At 46.7% G+C, this 15,252-nt stretch overlaps 1 protein-coding gene across 2 annotated transcripts in view; it reads right to left on the reverse strand.

Moving 5' to 3' along the window:
- Positions 1-14,789, reverse strand: part of TTC7A (tetratricopeptide repeat domain 7A) — a 123,500-nt gene extending 108,711 nt beyond the window's left edge. Inside the window, exons 1-2 of one of the 2 annotated variants that reach the window (XM_033419124.2) lie at positions 14,226-14,789; positions 21-184 (exon numbers count right to left, since the gene is read on the reverse strand). In XM_033419124.2, coding sequence (XP_033275015.1) covers positions 21-184; positions 14,226-14,409 — 348 coding nt within the window. In that variant the 5' untranslated portion in view covers positions 14,410-14,789. The remainder of the gene's footprint in view (positions 1-20; positions 185-14,225) is intronic. The other variant, XM_004264981.4, reaches the window with a different exon arrangement.
- Between the last annotated feature and the right edge of the window lie 463 nt (positions 14,790-15,252).

Raw genomic sequence — 15,252 nt, forward strand, 5'->3', positions numbered from 1 at the left:
TGGGGGGGTCTACAACTTACCGGCAGCCTCCCGTGATTAAGGATACTGCTCAGATGGTTTCTGGCTTCATTCATCTTCGGCTCACTCTTCTCCAGCAGAGGGATAGAGTCTTTTATCTTGGAGTGGTTCTCCTTCAAACACTGCTCCAGGAGGGCCTCGGCCAGGAGCAATTTCCCAAAGCCATCTGGAAAACAGGGCAGGGATCACAGTGGCTACGTGAGGACAGTAGTTCCCTGAACATGGCAGATGTGGAGACTGGTACATGCCCCTGTACCCACCCAACACCCCCAACCCAGCATTTGAATAGCTCGGATCTGAGAAAATAAAGACATAGTTTCTATGCACTTGAAACAGCCTTTAAAGAAAAAACACACATTCTACCATGGTCACAGCACAAACTGCCCCCTTGGGTTTATTTTCTGTAGTTCAGTGTTTGAGGAGGTGGAGTTCCCAGGACTTGGAACAAGCCCAGAATTTCAGAATTTAAAATGAGGGACAGAGATTGGTTCAAGATGGCGGAGTGGAAGGATGTGCGCTCACTCCCTCTTGTGAGAGCACCAGAATCGCAACTAACTGCTGAATAATCATTGACAGGAGGATGCTGGAACTCACCAAAAAAGATGCCCCACATCCAAGGACAGCAGAGAAGCCACAATGAGAGGGTAGGAGGGGTGCAATCACAATAAAATCAAATCCTATGGCTGCTGGGGGGGTGACCCACAAACTGGAAAACACTTATACCACAGAAGTCCACCCACTGGAGTGAAGGTTCTGAGACCCACATCAGGCTTCTCAACCTGGGGGTCCAGCAACGGGAGGAGGAATTCCCAGAGAATCAGACTTTGAAGCCTGGCAGGATTTGATTGCGGGACTTCGACAGGACTGGGGGAAGGGGAGACTCCACTCTTGGAGGGTACACACAAAGTAGTGTGTGCATCGGGACCCAGAGGAAGGAGCAGTGACCCTATAGGCGACTGAACCACACCTACCTGCTAGTGTTGGAGGGTCTTCTCAGATGCAGGGAGTGGCTGTGGCTCACCATGGGGACAAGGACACTGGCAGCAGAAGTTCTGGGAAGTACTCCTTGGCGTGAGCCCTCCCAGAGTCCACCATTAGCCCCACCAAAGAACAGGTAGGCTGCAGTGCTGGGTCACCTCATGCCAAAAAACCAACAGAGAGGGAACTCAGCCACACCCATCAGCAGACAAGCGGATTAAAGTTTTACTGAGCTCTGCCCACCGGAGCAACACCCAGCTCTACCCACCACCAGTCCCTCCCATCAGGAAGCTTGCACAAGGCTCTTAGATAGCCTCATCCACCAGAGGGCAGACAGCAGAAGCAAGAAGAACTACAATCCTACAGCCTGTGGAACGAAAATCACATTCACAGAAAGACAGACAAAATGAAAAGGCAGGGGACTATGTACCAGATGAAGGAACAAGATAAAACCCTGGAAAAACAACTGAATGAAGTGGAGATAGGCAACCTTCCAGAAAAAGAATTCAAAATAATGATAGTGAAGATTATTCAGGAGCTTGGAAAAAGAATGGAGGCAAAGATTGAGAAGATGCAAGAAATGTTTAACAAAGACCTAGAAGAATTAAAGAACAAAGACCTAGAAGAATTAAAAAATGAACAGAGATGAACAATACAATAACTGAAACGAAAATACACTGGAAGGAATCAATAGCAGAGTAACTGAGGCAGAGGAACGGATAAGTGACCTGGAAGACAAAATGGCAGAATTCACTGCCATGGGACAGAATAAAGAAAAAAGAATGAAAAGAAACAAAGACAGCCTAAGAGACCTCTGGGACAACATTAAACACAACAACATTCGCATTATAGGGGTCCCAGAAGGAGAAGAGAGAGAGAAAGGACCTGAGAAAATATTTGAAGAGATTATAGTAGAAAACTTCCCTAACATGGGAAAGGAAATAGCCACCCAAGTCCAGGAAGTGCAGAGAGTCCCAGGAAGGATAAACTCAAGGAGCAACACGCCGAGACACACAGTAATCAAACTGACAAAAATTAAAGACAAAGAAAAATTATTAAAAGCAACAAGGGGAAAATGACAAATAACATACAAGGGAACTCCCATAAGGTTAACAGCTGATTTCTCAGCAGAAACTCTACAAGCCAGAAGGGAGTGGCATGCTATATCTAAAGTGATGAAAGGGAAGAACCTACAACCAAGATTACTCTACCCAGCAAGGATCTTAATCAGATTTGATGAAGAAATCAAAAGCTTGACAGACAAGCAAAAGCTAAGAAAATTCAGCACCACCAAAAAAGCTCTACAGCAAATGCTAAAGGAACTTCTCTAAGTGGGAAATGCAAAAGAAAAGGACCTACAAAAACAAACCCGAAACAATTAAGAAAATGGTAATAGGAACATACATATCAATAATTACCTTAAATGTGAGTGGATTAAATGCTCAAACCAAAAGACACAGATTGGCTGAATGGACACAGAAACAAGACCCATACATATGCTGTCTAAAAGAGACCCACTTCAGACCTAGGGACACATACAGACTGAAAGTGAGGGGATGGAAAAAGATATTCCAGACAAATGGAAATCAAAAGAAAGTTGGAGTAGCAATACTCATATCAGATAAACTAGACTTTAAAATAAAGAATGTTACAAGAGACAAGGAAGGACACTACATAATGATCAAGAGATCAATCCAAGAAGAAGATATAACAATTGTAAATATTTATGCACCCAACACAGGAGCACCTCAATATATAAGGCAAATGTTAACAGCTCTAAAAGAGGAAATCGACAGTAACACAATAATAGTGGGGGACTTTAACACCTCACTCACACCAATGGACAGATCATCCAGACAGAAAATTAATAAGGAAACACAAGCTTTAAATGACACAACGGACCAGATAGATTTAATTGATATTTATAGGACATTCCATCCGAAAACAGCAGATTACACTTTCTTCTCAAGTGCGCACAGAACATTCTCCAGGATAGATCACATTTTGGGTCACAAATCAAGCCTCAGTAAATTTAAGAAAATTGAAATCATATCAAGCATCTTTTCCGACCACCACGCTATGAGATTAGAAATCAACTGAGGGGAAAAAAACTTAAAAGACAAACACAGGGAGGCTAAACAACATGTTACTAAATAACCAAGAGATCACTGAAGAAATCAGAGGAAATCAAAAAATACCTAGAGGGCTTCCCTGGCGGCGCAGTGGTTGAGAGTCCACCTGCCGATGCAGGGGACACGGGTTTGTGCCCCGGTCCAGGAGGATCCCACATGCCGTGGAGCGGCTGGGCCCGTAAGCCATGGTCACTGAGCCTGCGCGTCTGGAGGCTGTGCTCTGCAGCGGGAGAGGCCACAGCAGTGAGAGGCCCGCGTACCGCAAAAAAAAAAAAAAAAAAAAAGTACCTAGAGACAAATGACTATGAAAACACAATGATCCAAAACCTATGGGATGCAGCAAAAGCAGTTGTAAGTGGGAAGTTTATAGCAATACAATTCTACCTCAAGAAACAAGAAAAATCTCAAATAAACAATCTAACCTTACACCTAAAGGAATTAGAGAAAGAAGAACAAACAAAACCCAAAGTTAGTAGAAGGAAAGAAATCATAAAGATCAGAGCAGAAAGAAATGAAACAGAAACAAAGAAAACAATAGCAAAGATCAATAAAACTAAAAGCTGGTTCTTGGAGAAGATAAACAAAATTGATAAACCTTTAGCCAGACTCATCAAGAAAAAGAAGGAGAGGACTCAAATCAATAAAATTAGAAATGAAAAAGGAGAAGTTACAACAGACACTGCAGCAATACAAAGCATCCTAAGAGACTACTACAAGCAACTCTATGCCAATAAAATGGACAACCTGGAAGAAATGGACAAATTTTTAGAAAGGTATAACCTTCCAAGACTGAAGCAGGAAGAAATAGAAAATATGAACCGACCAATCACAAGTCATGAAATTGAAACTGTGATTAAAAATCTTCCAACAAACAGAAGTCCAGGACCAGATGGCTTCACAGGTGAATTCTATCAAACATTTAGAGAAGAGTTAACACCCATCCTTCTCAAACTCTTCCAAAAAATTGCAGAGGAAGGAACACTCCCAAACTCATTCTATGAGGCCACCATCACACTGATACCAAAACCACACAAAGATACTACAAAAAAAAGAAAATGACAGACCAATATCACTGATGAATATAGAGTCAATCTGTGTGGCAAACTTCATTATTGTCTTATTGGAAGAAATTGCCTCAGACACCCCAACCTTCAGCAACCACTGCCTTGATCAGTCAGCTGCCATCAACATCGAGGCAAGACCCTCCACCAGCAAAAAGACTATGACTCACTGAAGGGTCAGATGACGGTTAGCATTTTTAGCAATAAAGTATTTTTTGCATATAGATGCAAAAATCCTCAACAAAATACTAGCAAACAGAGTCCAACAACACATTAAAAGGATCACACACCATGATCAAGTGGGATTTATCCCAAGGATGCAAGGATTCTTCAATATATGCAAATCAATCAATGTGATACACCATATTAACAAACTGAAGAAGAAAAACCATAGGATCATCTCAGTAAATGCATTAAAAGCTTTTGACAAAATTCAACACCCATTTATGACAAAAACTCCCCAGTAAGTGGGCATAGAGGGAACCTACCTCAACATAATAAAGGCCATATACAACAAACCCACAGCAAACATCATTCTCAATGGTGAAAAACTGAAAGCATTTCCTCTAAGATCAGGAACAAGACAGGATGTCCACTCTCGCCACTATTATTCAACATAGTTTAGGAAGTCTTAGCCAGAAGACTTCTTAGCCAGAAGACTTGCTTAGAAGTCTCTTAGCAATCAGAGACAAAAAGGAATACAAATTGGAAAAGAAGAAGTAAAACTGTCATTGTTTGGAGATGACACAATACTATACATAGAGAATCCTAAAGATGCCACCTGAAAACTACTAGAGCTAATCAACGAATTTGGTAAAGTTGCAGGATACAAAATTAATGCACAGAAATCTCTTGCATTCCTATACCCTAACAACAAAAGATCAGAAAGAGAAATTAAGGAAACAATCCCATTCACCACTGCAACAAAAAGAACAAAATACCTAGGAATAAACCTACCTAGTGAGGTAAAAGACCTGTACTCAGAAAACTATAAGACACTGATGAAAGAAATCAAAGATGACACAAACAGATGGAGAGATATATCATGTTCTTGGATTGGAAGAATCAATATTGTGAAAATAACTATACTACTCAAAGCAATCTATAGATTCAATGCAATCCCTATCAAATTACCAGTGGCATTCTTTACAGAACTAGAACAAAAAAATCTTAAAATTTGTATGGAGACACAAAAGACCCCGAATAGCCAAAACAATCTAGAGGGAAAAAAACAGAGCTGGAGGAATCAGACTCCCTGACTTCAGACTATACTACAAAGCTACAGTAATCAAGACAATATGGTACTGGCACAAAAACAGAAACACAGATCAATGGAACAGGATAGAAAGCCCAGAGATAGACCCACACACTTATGGTCAACTAATCTATGACAAAGGAAGCAAGGATATACAATGGAGAAAAGATAGTCTCTTCAGTAAATGGTGCTGGGAAAACTGGACAGGTACATGTAAAAGAAGAATTAGAACACTCCCTAACACCATACACAAAAATAAACGCAAAATGGATTAAAGACTTAAATGTAAGACAGAACACTATAAAACTCTTAGAGGAAGATATAGGAAGAACACTCTTTGACATAAATCACAGCAAGGTATTTTTTGACCCACCTCCTAGAGTAATGGAAATAAAAACAAAAATAAACAAATGGGACCTAATGAAACTTAAAAGGTTTTGCACAGCAAAGGAAACTATAAACAAGATAAAAAGACAACCCTCAGAATGGGAGAAAATATTTGCAAACGAATCAATGGACAAAAGGTTAATCTCCAAAATATATAAACAGCTCATGCAGTTCAATGTTAAAAAAACAAACAACCCAATTCAAAAATGGGCAGAAGACCTAAACAGACATCTCTCCAAAGAAGACATACAGATGGCCAAGAGACAGATGAAAAGCTGCTCAACAACACTAATTATTAGAGAAATGCAAATCAAAACTACAATTAGGTATCACCTCATACCAGTTAGAGTGGGCATCATCAGAAAATCTACAAACAACAAATGCTGGATAGGGTGTGGAGAAAAGGGAACCCTCTTGCACTGTTGGTGGGAATGTAAATTGATACAGCCACTATGGAGAACAGTATGGAGGTTCCTTAAAAAACTAAAAGTAGAATTACCATATGACCCAGCAATCCCACTACTGGGCATATATCCAGAGAAAACCATAATTCAAAAAGCCACATGCACTCCAGTGTTCATTGCAGCACTGTTTACAATAGCCAGGTCATGGACGCAACCTAAGTGTCCATCGACAGACAAGTGGATAAAGAAGATGTGGTACGTATATACAATGGAATATTACTCAGCCATAAAAAGGAACGAAATTGGGTCATTTGTCAAGACGTGGATGGATCTAGAGACTGTCATACAGAGTGAAGTAAGTCAGAAAGAGAAAAACAGATATTGTATATTAATGCATATATGTGGAATCTAGAATAACGCTACAGATGAACCAGTTTGCAGGGAAGAAATAGAGACACAGATGTAGAGAAACAAACATATGGACACCAAGGGGGGAAAGCGGTGGGGGGGGTTGTGGTGGGATGAATTGGGAGATTGGGATTGACATGTATACACTAATATGTATAAAATGGATAACTAATAAGAACCTGCTGTATAAAAAATAAATTAAATTAAAATTAAATTAAATTTTAGAAAAGGAAAAAAAAATATTGAGGGACAAAGTCACACCCATGCTCCAAGGTGATAAGTTCTTACACAAGGAAGGAATTCCCTCCAGACAACTGAAGAGGAAAAATATACAAGCTGGCTTAATAACACATTGTCAGGTGCTCCTATCTTCCATGTAGCAGAATTGGTTTTCTCTGTTATTAAGGTATTTTAGCATGACCCAGGGATAACCTAGCAACCAAGGAGAGTTAAGGCCGGAAGCAGATTTACTGGTGTAGCACGGCAATCCTTGGGACTTTCTGGAGTTCCCGCACACGTTAGCTCGTCCACAGACCTCACCCCTTGGCTAGTGATTTCATACTGCTTGGTTTACTTTGCTGTCTCCCCCACAGCACTGAAAACTGCAATCCTGGAGCCACCGTATCCCTGCTACCTACAGCAGGGGCGACCTGAGTGGGGTGGGATCCAGGTGCTCAGGGTGCAGGGGTTGAGGTTGAGGGTGGCTTCAGGACCACCTTGGGTGGCTGTGCTTCGTGACTGGCTCCTGGCCTGTCCCCCTCAAACAGAGCAAGGACCATTTAATACAGGTACCCGATATATAGCCGCTGAGTAATGGGATCCTTTTCACTCCTCCATGGGGAAGCCCTGAGGCTCAGGGAGTTCTGTGCCCATCCAAAATGCCTCCAGGGGGGCTTCCCTGGTGGCACAGTGGTTAAGAATCTGCCTACCAATGCAGGGGACATGGGTTTGAGTCCTGGTCCGGGAAGATCCCACATGCTGCGGAGCAACTAAGCCTGTGCACCACAACTACTGAGCCTGTGCTCTAGAACCCACGAGCCACAACTACCAAGCCCGTGCACCACAGCTACTGAAGCTCGCGCGCCTACAGCCCATGCTCCACAACAAGAGAAGTCACCGCAATGGGAAGCTTGCGCACCACAACGAAGAGTAGACCCCGCTTGCCACAACTAGAGAAAGCCCATGCAGCAAAAAAGACCCAATGCAGCCAAAACTAAAATAAAATACATAAATTTATAAAAAAACAAAATGCCTCCAGGAACATGCGCTCGATCCCACGTCCTCTAGTGCTCTTCCTGCTGCCAGGATGGCATTCTCAGACCTACTCAGAATGCCACTCACTCCTTACTCTCAGGACCACTGCAGTTTGCTCACAACTCAAAGCCACAGGTGTAAAATTGCATGTCCCTGAATAACTGTCTCTCTTCGTGAGGGAGATTCCCCACAGAGCATCCCGGAAGCCCAGATGGATGCCACAGCCTAGTAGCCCATCCTTTGCTACCTACCTCATGATTTCTAAAAGTAACATTAGGAGGAAATGGCCAAAAATGATGGTTTAAACTATCATCCATCACTAGGGGGACAGAAGTTGGTAGAACCTCTACAAAGGGCGACATATATCAAAATTATTTGTTGCACATCCCCATTGACTCAGCAATCCCATGCCTACAGATGTCCTCAAACACGTATGTGTAAAACGACCAACATATAAGGTCATTCCTGCTGCGCTGTTTATAATAGCAGAAAACCAGAGAAAACTTTATGTCCATCAACAGAAGGCTGATTAAATAAAGCATGATATATCCATTAAAAGGGACACCATGCCACCATAAGAAGGAATGAGGAGGCTCTGTATGGGCTGTCATGACATGAACTTCAAGATAAACTGATTAGAAAGTAGAGCACACACAGTGGACCACTGTGTGTTTATGCATGAAAATATGTAAAAGGATAACACAAACATCTGGTAACTTTTCTGCCTTACAGGGACGGGGACAGAGATCGAGGGAGGCTTTTCACTCGTTACTTTTGGGTACCTTTGGAAGGTCGACCCATGTGAATATATTACCTAGTCAAAATTAAATTTAAATCGACCCAAGAATAGAAGGAATCTTCTACGTTTCCAGAAGCTCAGCCAGGAGGGGGAGTGGGCTGCTTAGAAGTGGGTGCCTGAGCAGCATTCCTGAGCTGTGGGCCACTTGGCAATTGGCTGGCCCCTTCTAATCTGTTTTGCATCTGTAAAACCTGAGGTAGAGTTATGAACCTCCTCCTTCCCGCAGAACCTCATCCCTCCCCAGGCTCCACCTGCCGGGCTGGTCCTGCCCCTCCGCCGTCAGGTGCAGCGGTGCGCACAGCTCCCGCCCCGCGGCGGTCTGCAGGTGCCAGTCTGCAGCCCAGCCTTCCGGCCACCGGGTCCCGCCTCCGCCACCCAGCTGCCCCGCCCAGAGCTCCCTAGGGTTCCTTTCCTTTCCTTTCATGCCAAGAGAAACCAGCTTCCTTCTAGGCAAACCTCAATCTTGAAATACTCCCCAGGGCCCACACCTCTCCTCAAAATGTCCTCTGAACACGTGTGGTCCGTGGGCTGGGGTGGGTCTGTGCGTCTTTGTGACCCTGTCCCGCGGGGTGAGTGCAGAAATTTAGAGTATATGTTCAGAAACGCTGATAACCATGTGACAGAATAATTGTTGAATCAAATACTAAAAAATTGGTGGTGGGGGCAGCAGGTATCAGTTTATGTATTTTAAGAAGGTATCGGAACACAACAGATTGGGAATCTAAAAAAAAAAAAACCAGAACATAAAACTGAGCCTTCACCACAGACCGTTTGAGAAGCACTGCTCTAAACTTCAAAAGTGCCTTTTACTGAAAAAGGGGGGCTGGTATTTGCTGATGGCCCACTGAGTACCAGGTACTTTATTATATAGTATCATTTGATCTGCACAGCCCTGATAGGTAGAAATGATTCCCATTTTATAGATGACAATAAAGATGCAATGTTGTTATGGTCACAACCCACATAACATAACACAGCCAAAGAACAGTCCCTCTTCCCCACCTCCCACACAGAGCAGAGCTTCTGACAGTTTGGAAATGAAGAACAGTCTAAGAGCTGTAAACAGTAGGTTAAAAGCGAATCGTAATTCCAAGGGCAGGAATAAGAGTAGTTCTCACTGTCACACACTTGTAAGTTTCAGACTGTTTTGTAGATTAACACTCCGGATTCTTCTCCAGAGCCTTTTTGCCCTCCCTCTTCACACCCAACTCAGTCTCTCTGTTTTTCCATTTAGCATACACTCAAGTAGATATCGGGAATTTACTTTCTTTTCTTCCTTGTCTAACTCTCTTCCCTGCTCCACATTTTCCATCCCACTGTTCTCTACTGGTCAGTCTATGGAACTGAAGGGTAGTTTGGAATGAAAAGTTCTAGGTTTTCAGTTGTTAAATAAGAATCCAGGTGGATCGAGGCTTTCCTATCCTTCTCCAAAGGTAAAACAGATTGCTCTTCATCATCCTAGCGTACGAAACCTACTCCCTATCCTGGTTTGGGTAAAGTGTTCCAGCTTCTCCCTTGCTGGGGCATTAGGAAGGCCTTCCTCCCAGACAGTGCAACAGACTCTGGGAGCCTGGCTCCTGATTCTGGCAGCCCAGCCCAGCCCTCTGCTCTCAGCAGAGGTCCAAAGGAAGTCCCCACTTAGTGGCCCGCCCAGTCTCCCCACCTTGTTTAGGAGGCCTCTGGCGGCTAGCTTCCTCTCCACTCCCACCCCTCTCCAGGCCTCTCGCAGCGTGCCAGTTCACAGGGACCCACTTCAAGGACACCGGCCTCCTCCCTGGAACCCATATTTGCAGGGCAGTGCTCCCCATTCTTCCACCTGCCAATTCAGTCAGGAAAGGTGGTTCCAGCTGGCAGGCCAGGTGCTCAGACCAGACCCTTCCCTACTGGGTCAAATGGGGCCACGGTGGTCTCTGCAGCTGCTCACTTCACAGGACTGCAAAGGGCTGGGACCTTCCAACCGCGGCAAGAGGAGGAAGAGGGCAAAACTAGTGAGAGGCCACCTGCCTCAAACGTACTCCTGCTAACTTCGACTGAAAAAATGCTCAGAACAATTTCCAGTTTTTTAAAAAAAAAATCACTAATTAAAAAAAAAGATAGGGGATGACTACAGATTAGGAGAGACTCCAGATGGATGGAGAGAGTAGCAGATGTGATTTAAGCAAGTACAGTAAAAGAATATTCGAATCTAGGTGGTGGGAATACAGGTGTTTACTGCAAAATTCTTTCAACTTTTTGTATGTTTGAACTTTTCATAATAAAATGTTGGGGATAAAAGAAAGATTCAACCCATTAACCAAATGCAATGTGTGGCCTTATTTGGATCCTCATTCTAGCAAACAAACTGTAAAATTAAATAATTAGATGAGAGGGAGCTGTAGTAAAAATATGGTAGTTTTATTTTTCAAAAGAGTTCTTGTTTAATAAATACATACTGAAATATTGCAACGTGGGGGAGAAACGGCCCAGGGTGTAGCTCAGACAAAACTATTCATGAGTTTGTGATCACTGACACTGGTTGATGGGTATATGGGATTCATTTTTCTCTCTACTTTTTTGACGTTTTGGAAATTTTTCTCAATAAAGTGTTTTGTTTCTTTTTAAACCACTTGGATGGGGCTCTTTGTTTTTACGTGAACAAAACCCTTTACAGCTAGCCACCCTCTGGGGTTCCCCTGCTCCATCCTGACCAAATCTAAACCGGATGTGAGTTTGAAAGAAAATGTACAAACAGTAGTAACCACCTTCCCCCTGGGCAGGTGGTGGGGAGCAGCCTCCCCAGACAGGAAAAGGGGGCCCCTTCGGCAGGAGCATCTCCTGATCCTTTACTCCCACCAGACCAGAAAGAGGTCCCCCCCGTTCAGCTGGGTCTTCCCCTTGTGCTCCCTGGAGTGAAACCCATGTTCTGGGGGCTATCCTTCGTTTCTTTGGGAAATCCCACAGATACAGCAGGGCCTCTGTCTGTAAAATAGCGTTCAGCTGGGGTTTGTCCTCCTCCCTCAGCACCTTCCTCACCTCTCCCAAATTATGTAATTATGTTGAAGCTTCTGGTCGTTGAGTCTAACACACCAGGTGGAACTTTTAAGAATCTCCCTCCCGGGCTGCAGGTGGCTCAATGTCCACATCCCCTCAAAAAAACAGGCCCTTGATCCCTCCAGTGATCAAGGAACCCAGTGGAGAGAGAACCAAAATAGCAGACAATCCAAAAAATGCCCTAAGCATGGGCTTCGGGAGTCATTTGTTTTCCTTCCTTGTGTGAGTCTCTGTGTGCACGTGCGTGCAGGCATGTGTGCGTTCTGGGATAAATGTATCTGGAAATAACAATGGGAGAAAATCGCTCATAGGACCAAACCCCAAAATTGGCAGAAGAGACCCCACTGACCTTAGCCTCCCTCTTTGTGCTAGTCAGTTCCCACAGTGAAGCCAACCCAGGCTCCACACTCCTCCCTCTGTCACTAGTAGACCTGGTGTCAGGGACTCCGGTTTGGGTACAGTCTCTGCCACATACTCATTACGTGACCTTTCTGGGCCTTGATGTCTAAAATGGGGACAATAATTCCTGCCCTCCCCACAGGGCTGTTTACAAAAAAAGTTTTTTTCAAATAGAAGAAGCACTTTATAACTATACCATACCATTTATAAACTATGCCATACCAGTGTTTCCCAATAATCCTTCATAGAGTACGGTCAAAGGAAGTTTGAGAAATGTGGTATTTATACTCTAACCTCGGCTTGAACATCATACGCAGGTGAGCATATTAAAGGCTCTGAGAAGTCCTGCAGTTAAAAAAGATCAGTTTAACAATATTGAATCTGTTAGGTCTAATGACTTAGCTTTTTTGGCTCCCCAAACCCTTTTATCCTAGAATACCAAGGAATTCATTACTCAACCTCCTTAAGACCTCTGAAGAACAGCTGAGGAAAGCCCTGGATAGACTCTAGGTGGCCCCGGTTACTGTCTTGGGCCCAGCATGCTTCTCTGTGGCGCTGCCAACCTCACCCAGATTCCCACACTTGACCAGGCCCCAGTGCCCTCTGCATGGGTCATCTTCCATTCCACCCTCACCAGCCCCACCTCAGCACATCACCCCACACAGGGGACAGAGGGGAACCTGAAATGTATCTGTCCTGCCCTGGAAGGCGGGGTCTCATCAGTTTCTACCAAACGTGCATCTTTAGCTCTGGCCACTACCCCTCACTGCCACGCTCAGACCTACCTCAAAGCCTCAAACCGACTGTCCATCCCTGCCACCTAGCCCCCTCGATGTCCATCTATCCTTCCTCCTCATTGGGCAAACATACTCTGCCCTTCCCAACACCAGTTAGAGGCCAGTACCAGTTCCGCTGCTTCCTGAAAACTCCTCTTCCTCTAAGCACCATAAGCTAACACAATTGCCCTCTGATCGCCCCTCTGCCTTCCCATCCATTTTGTCAACTCTTCAAGCTGGGATTTTGTTATACTTCTTGGAGAGGTAATGGTGCAAGTGGTTAAAAGGATGTACTCAGAAACCTGGGTTCAAATCCTGGTTCCACCACTTATTGGCTGGATGATCAAGTTATTTAAGTTCTCTGTGCCTCAGTTTCCTTATCTGTAAGTGGCAAACAAGAGTACCTGCTTCATGGGGTTGTTGGGAGAAACTGAGTTGATTACAGTGCTTAATACACTGGCACACAGTGAGTGAGCGAGTTAGCTATTACTGTTACTATTATCGTTATCATTCTGTCTCCTCACAGAGCCTTCCACAGGCTGGGTAGTCTTTAAAACTCTTTATATCTGTATTTATTTACTCCCTGCCTCCTTCCACAAAGGCTCTAAAGTTGGCTGCGCACAAAGAGAGGGCTCAGGGCTGAGCTGAAGGCACCAGGAACAGGTTTGAGGTTGGAGACTGGGGCGGGGTGTTCTCCCACTGCCACATCAGGGTGCCTTCCAACCCCAGCACAAGAGCCCAGCCCAGCCAAACCAGCCCTACTGCTAAAGCCACAGACTGCCAGGGCTAGATGCGTCCCGAGCCAGAACTCAGAAGAAGAAACTGAGGCTTACCAGGCCTCTTTCCCACTTCTCCACCACTCCACCCGGCGCTCGTTAAGCCCCCAATCATACTGGCTGTGCACAGAGCTTCGCCGTTAATTTGACTTGGGGGAAAGAGGGGGAGGACAAGGAGAGACAGGCACAGCCTTCACCTGACGGAGTTTAGGAACCGGAATGGGGGTTGGAGGCGCGGCGCAAGAGTCCGGCCTAAGCCCCAATCTGATGCGTGCCGAAACCACCATTTCACAGCAGTCGGAGCAGCCCACATGATCCGAAAGGGCAGAGAGCAAAAACCGTTTCTCTCTTTTCCCCAAAGCATGTGAGTTTTCTCCTTGGGCAGAAGAACCTTCCTTACTACCCTGGTTGCTCCTAAGACCAGCACTATAGGAACGGTAATACCGAAAGCAGCCACCGCCGGCCCCACGCAGTCGGGGCCCGCTTCCTGGAGGAGGCGCCTTTCGCGCGCTCCGCGCTTGTGAACGGCCCCGTCCTTCCTCACTCACCGGTGTCCACAGAGGTGAGCACGGCGTTCGGGCTGGCTCGCCGGCCGCCCCCGCCGCCGGGCACGACTAGCGTCTGCATCTGCCGGACCAGCTCTGGCATGCGGTCCCAGTGGCCCTCGGCGCGGCAGCGCTCCAGCTCGCTCTCCATCTTCAGGTGGGAGCCGTGCGCGCCCTTCGCAGCCATCTTCGAGCGGGCGCTGTCATGGGAGGTGCGGCCGAGAAGTGGAGACCCGGCCGGGGGCGGCGTCCCGGCTGGGGCACACACGCGGGCGGGGTCGACCCGGGCGCGAGCGTCGGCCGGGGCCCGGGTGGCAGCGGGGGCCCGAGCGGCGGCCGGCGGGCAGCAGCCGCAGCAACCAGCGCACCCCCGGCGCCTCGGGGCTGGGGCTCCGGCTGAGCGGCCCGGACGCGTCCAGGGGCAGCCTCCGCCTCTGCTGCAGCAGCTTCAGGCGCCGCCGCCGCCGCCGCCGTTGCAGCTGCTGTCACAGCCCCCGCCCCAGGCCTGGGCGCCGCCAACTTCGGACCCGCCCCCGGCCGCGGCTCCACCCCCGCGGGGGCGTGGCGCGGCCTCGGCGAGCCGGGCGCGCGTCACTTTAATGCTGCGCGGAGCGCCGGAGGTCGGGGGCGCCTCGCTCGCCACCCCTCCCCCATCCCATCGGGGCTCTTGGCCTGGGAGACCCCCGCCCCGACGACCCGGCTTTATGTGGTGGCCCGGTCACCACCGCTGTCCGGCACGTCACAAATCCCGGGAGAGGCCGGCCGGCCGGTCACTCCCAACTCCTAGAGCGAGCCTCCCCGGAGAGCCGCCGGCTGCCGCCTGGGTCCCGCCCTGCTGGGCCGCACGAGCCTTGCGCGCCACCCGCGGGGCTCTCGGGAGAACCCGCCGGTTCGGAGTCCAGCGACTCTCGGGACGCCTCCACCGCGAGAGACTTGAACGTTGTTTTTTCAGAGCGGTGTTCCTCTTTCCAACCTGTCTGCCCCCAACCCAACTGGCAGGCCTGTCCTCTGCGGAATCCCGTTGCTCTGG

This window comes from Orcinus orca, chromosome 13, assembly GCF_937001465.1.
Source record: "Orcinus orca chromosome 13, mOrcOrc1.1, whole genome shotgun sequence".
Lineage (NCBI taxonomy): Eukaryota > Metazoa > Chordata > Mammalia > Artiodactyla > Delphinidae > Orcinus > Orcinus orca.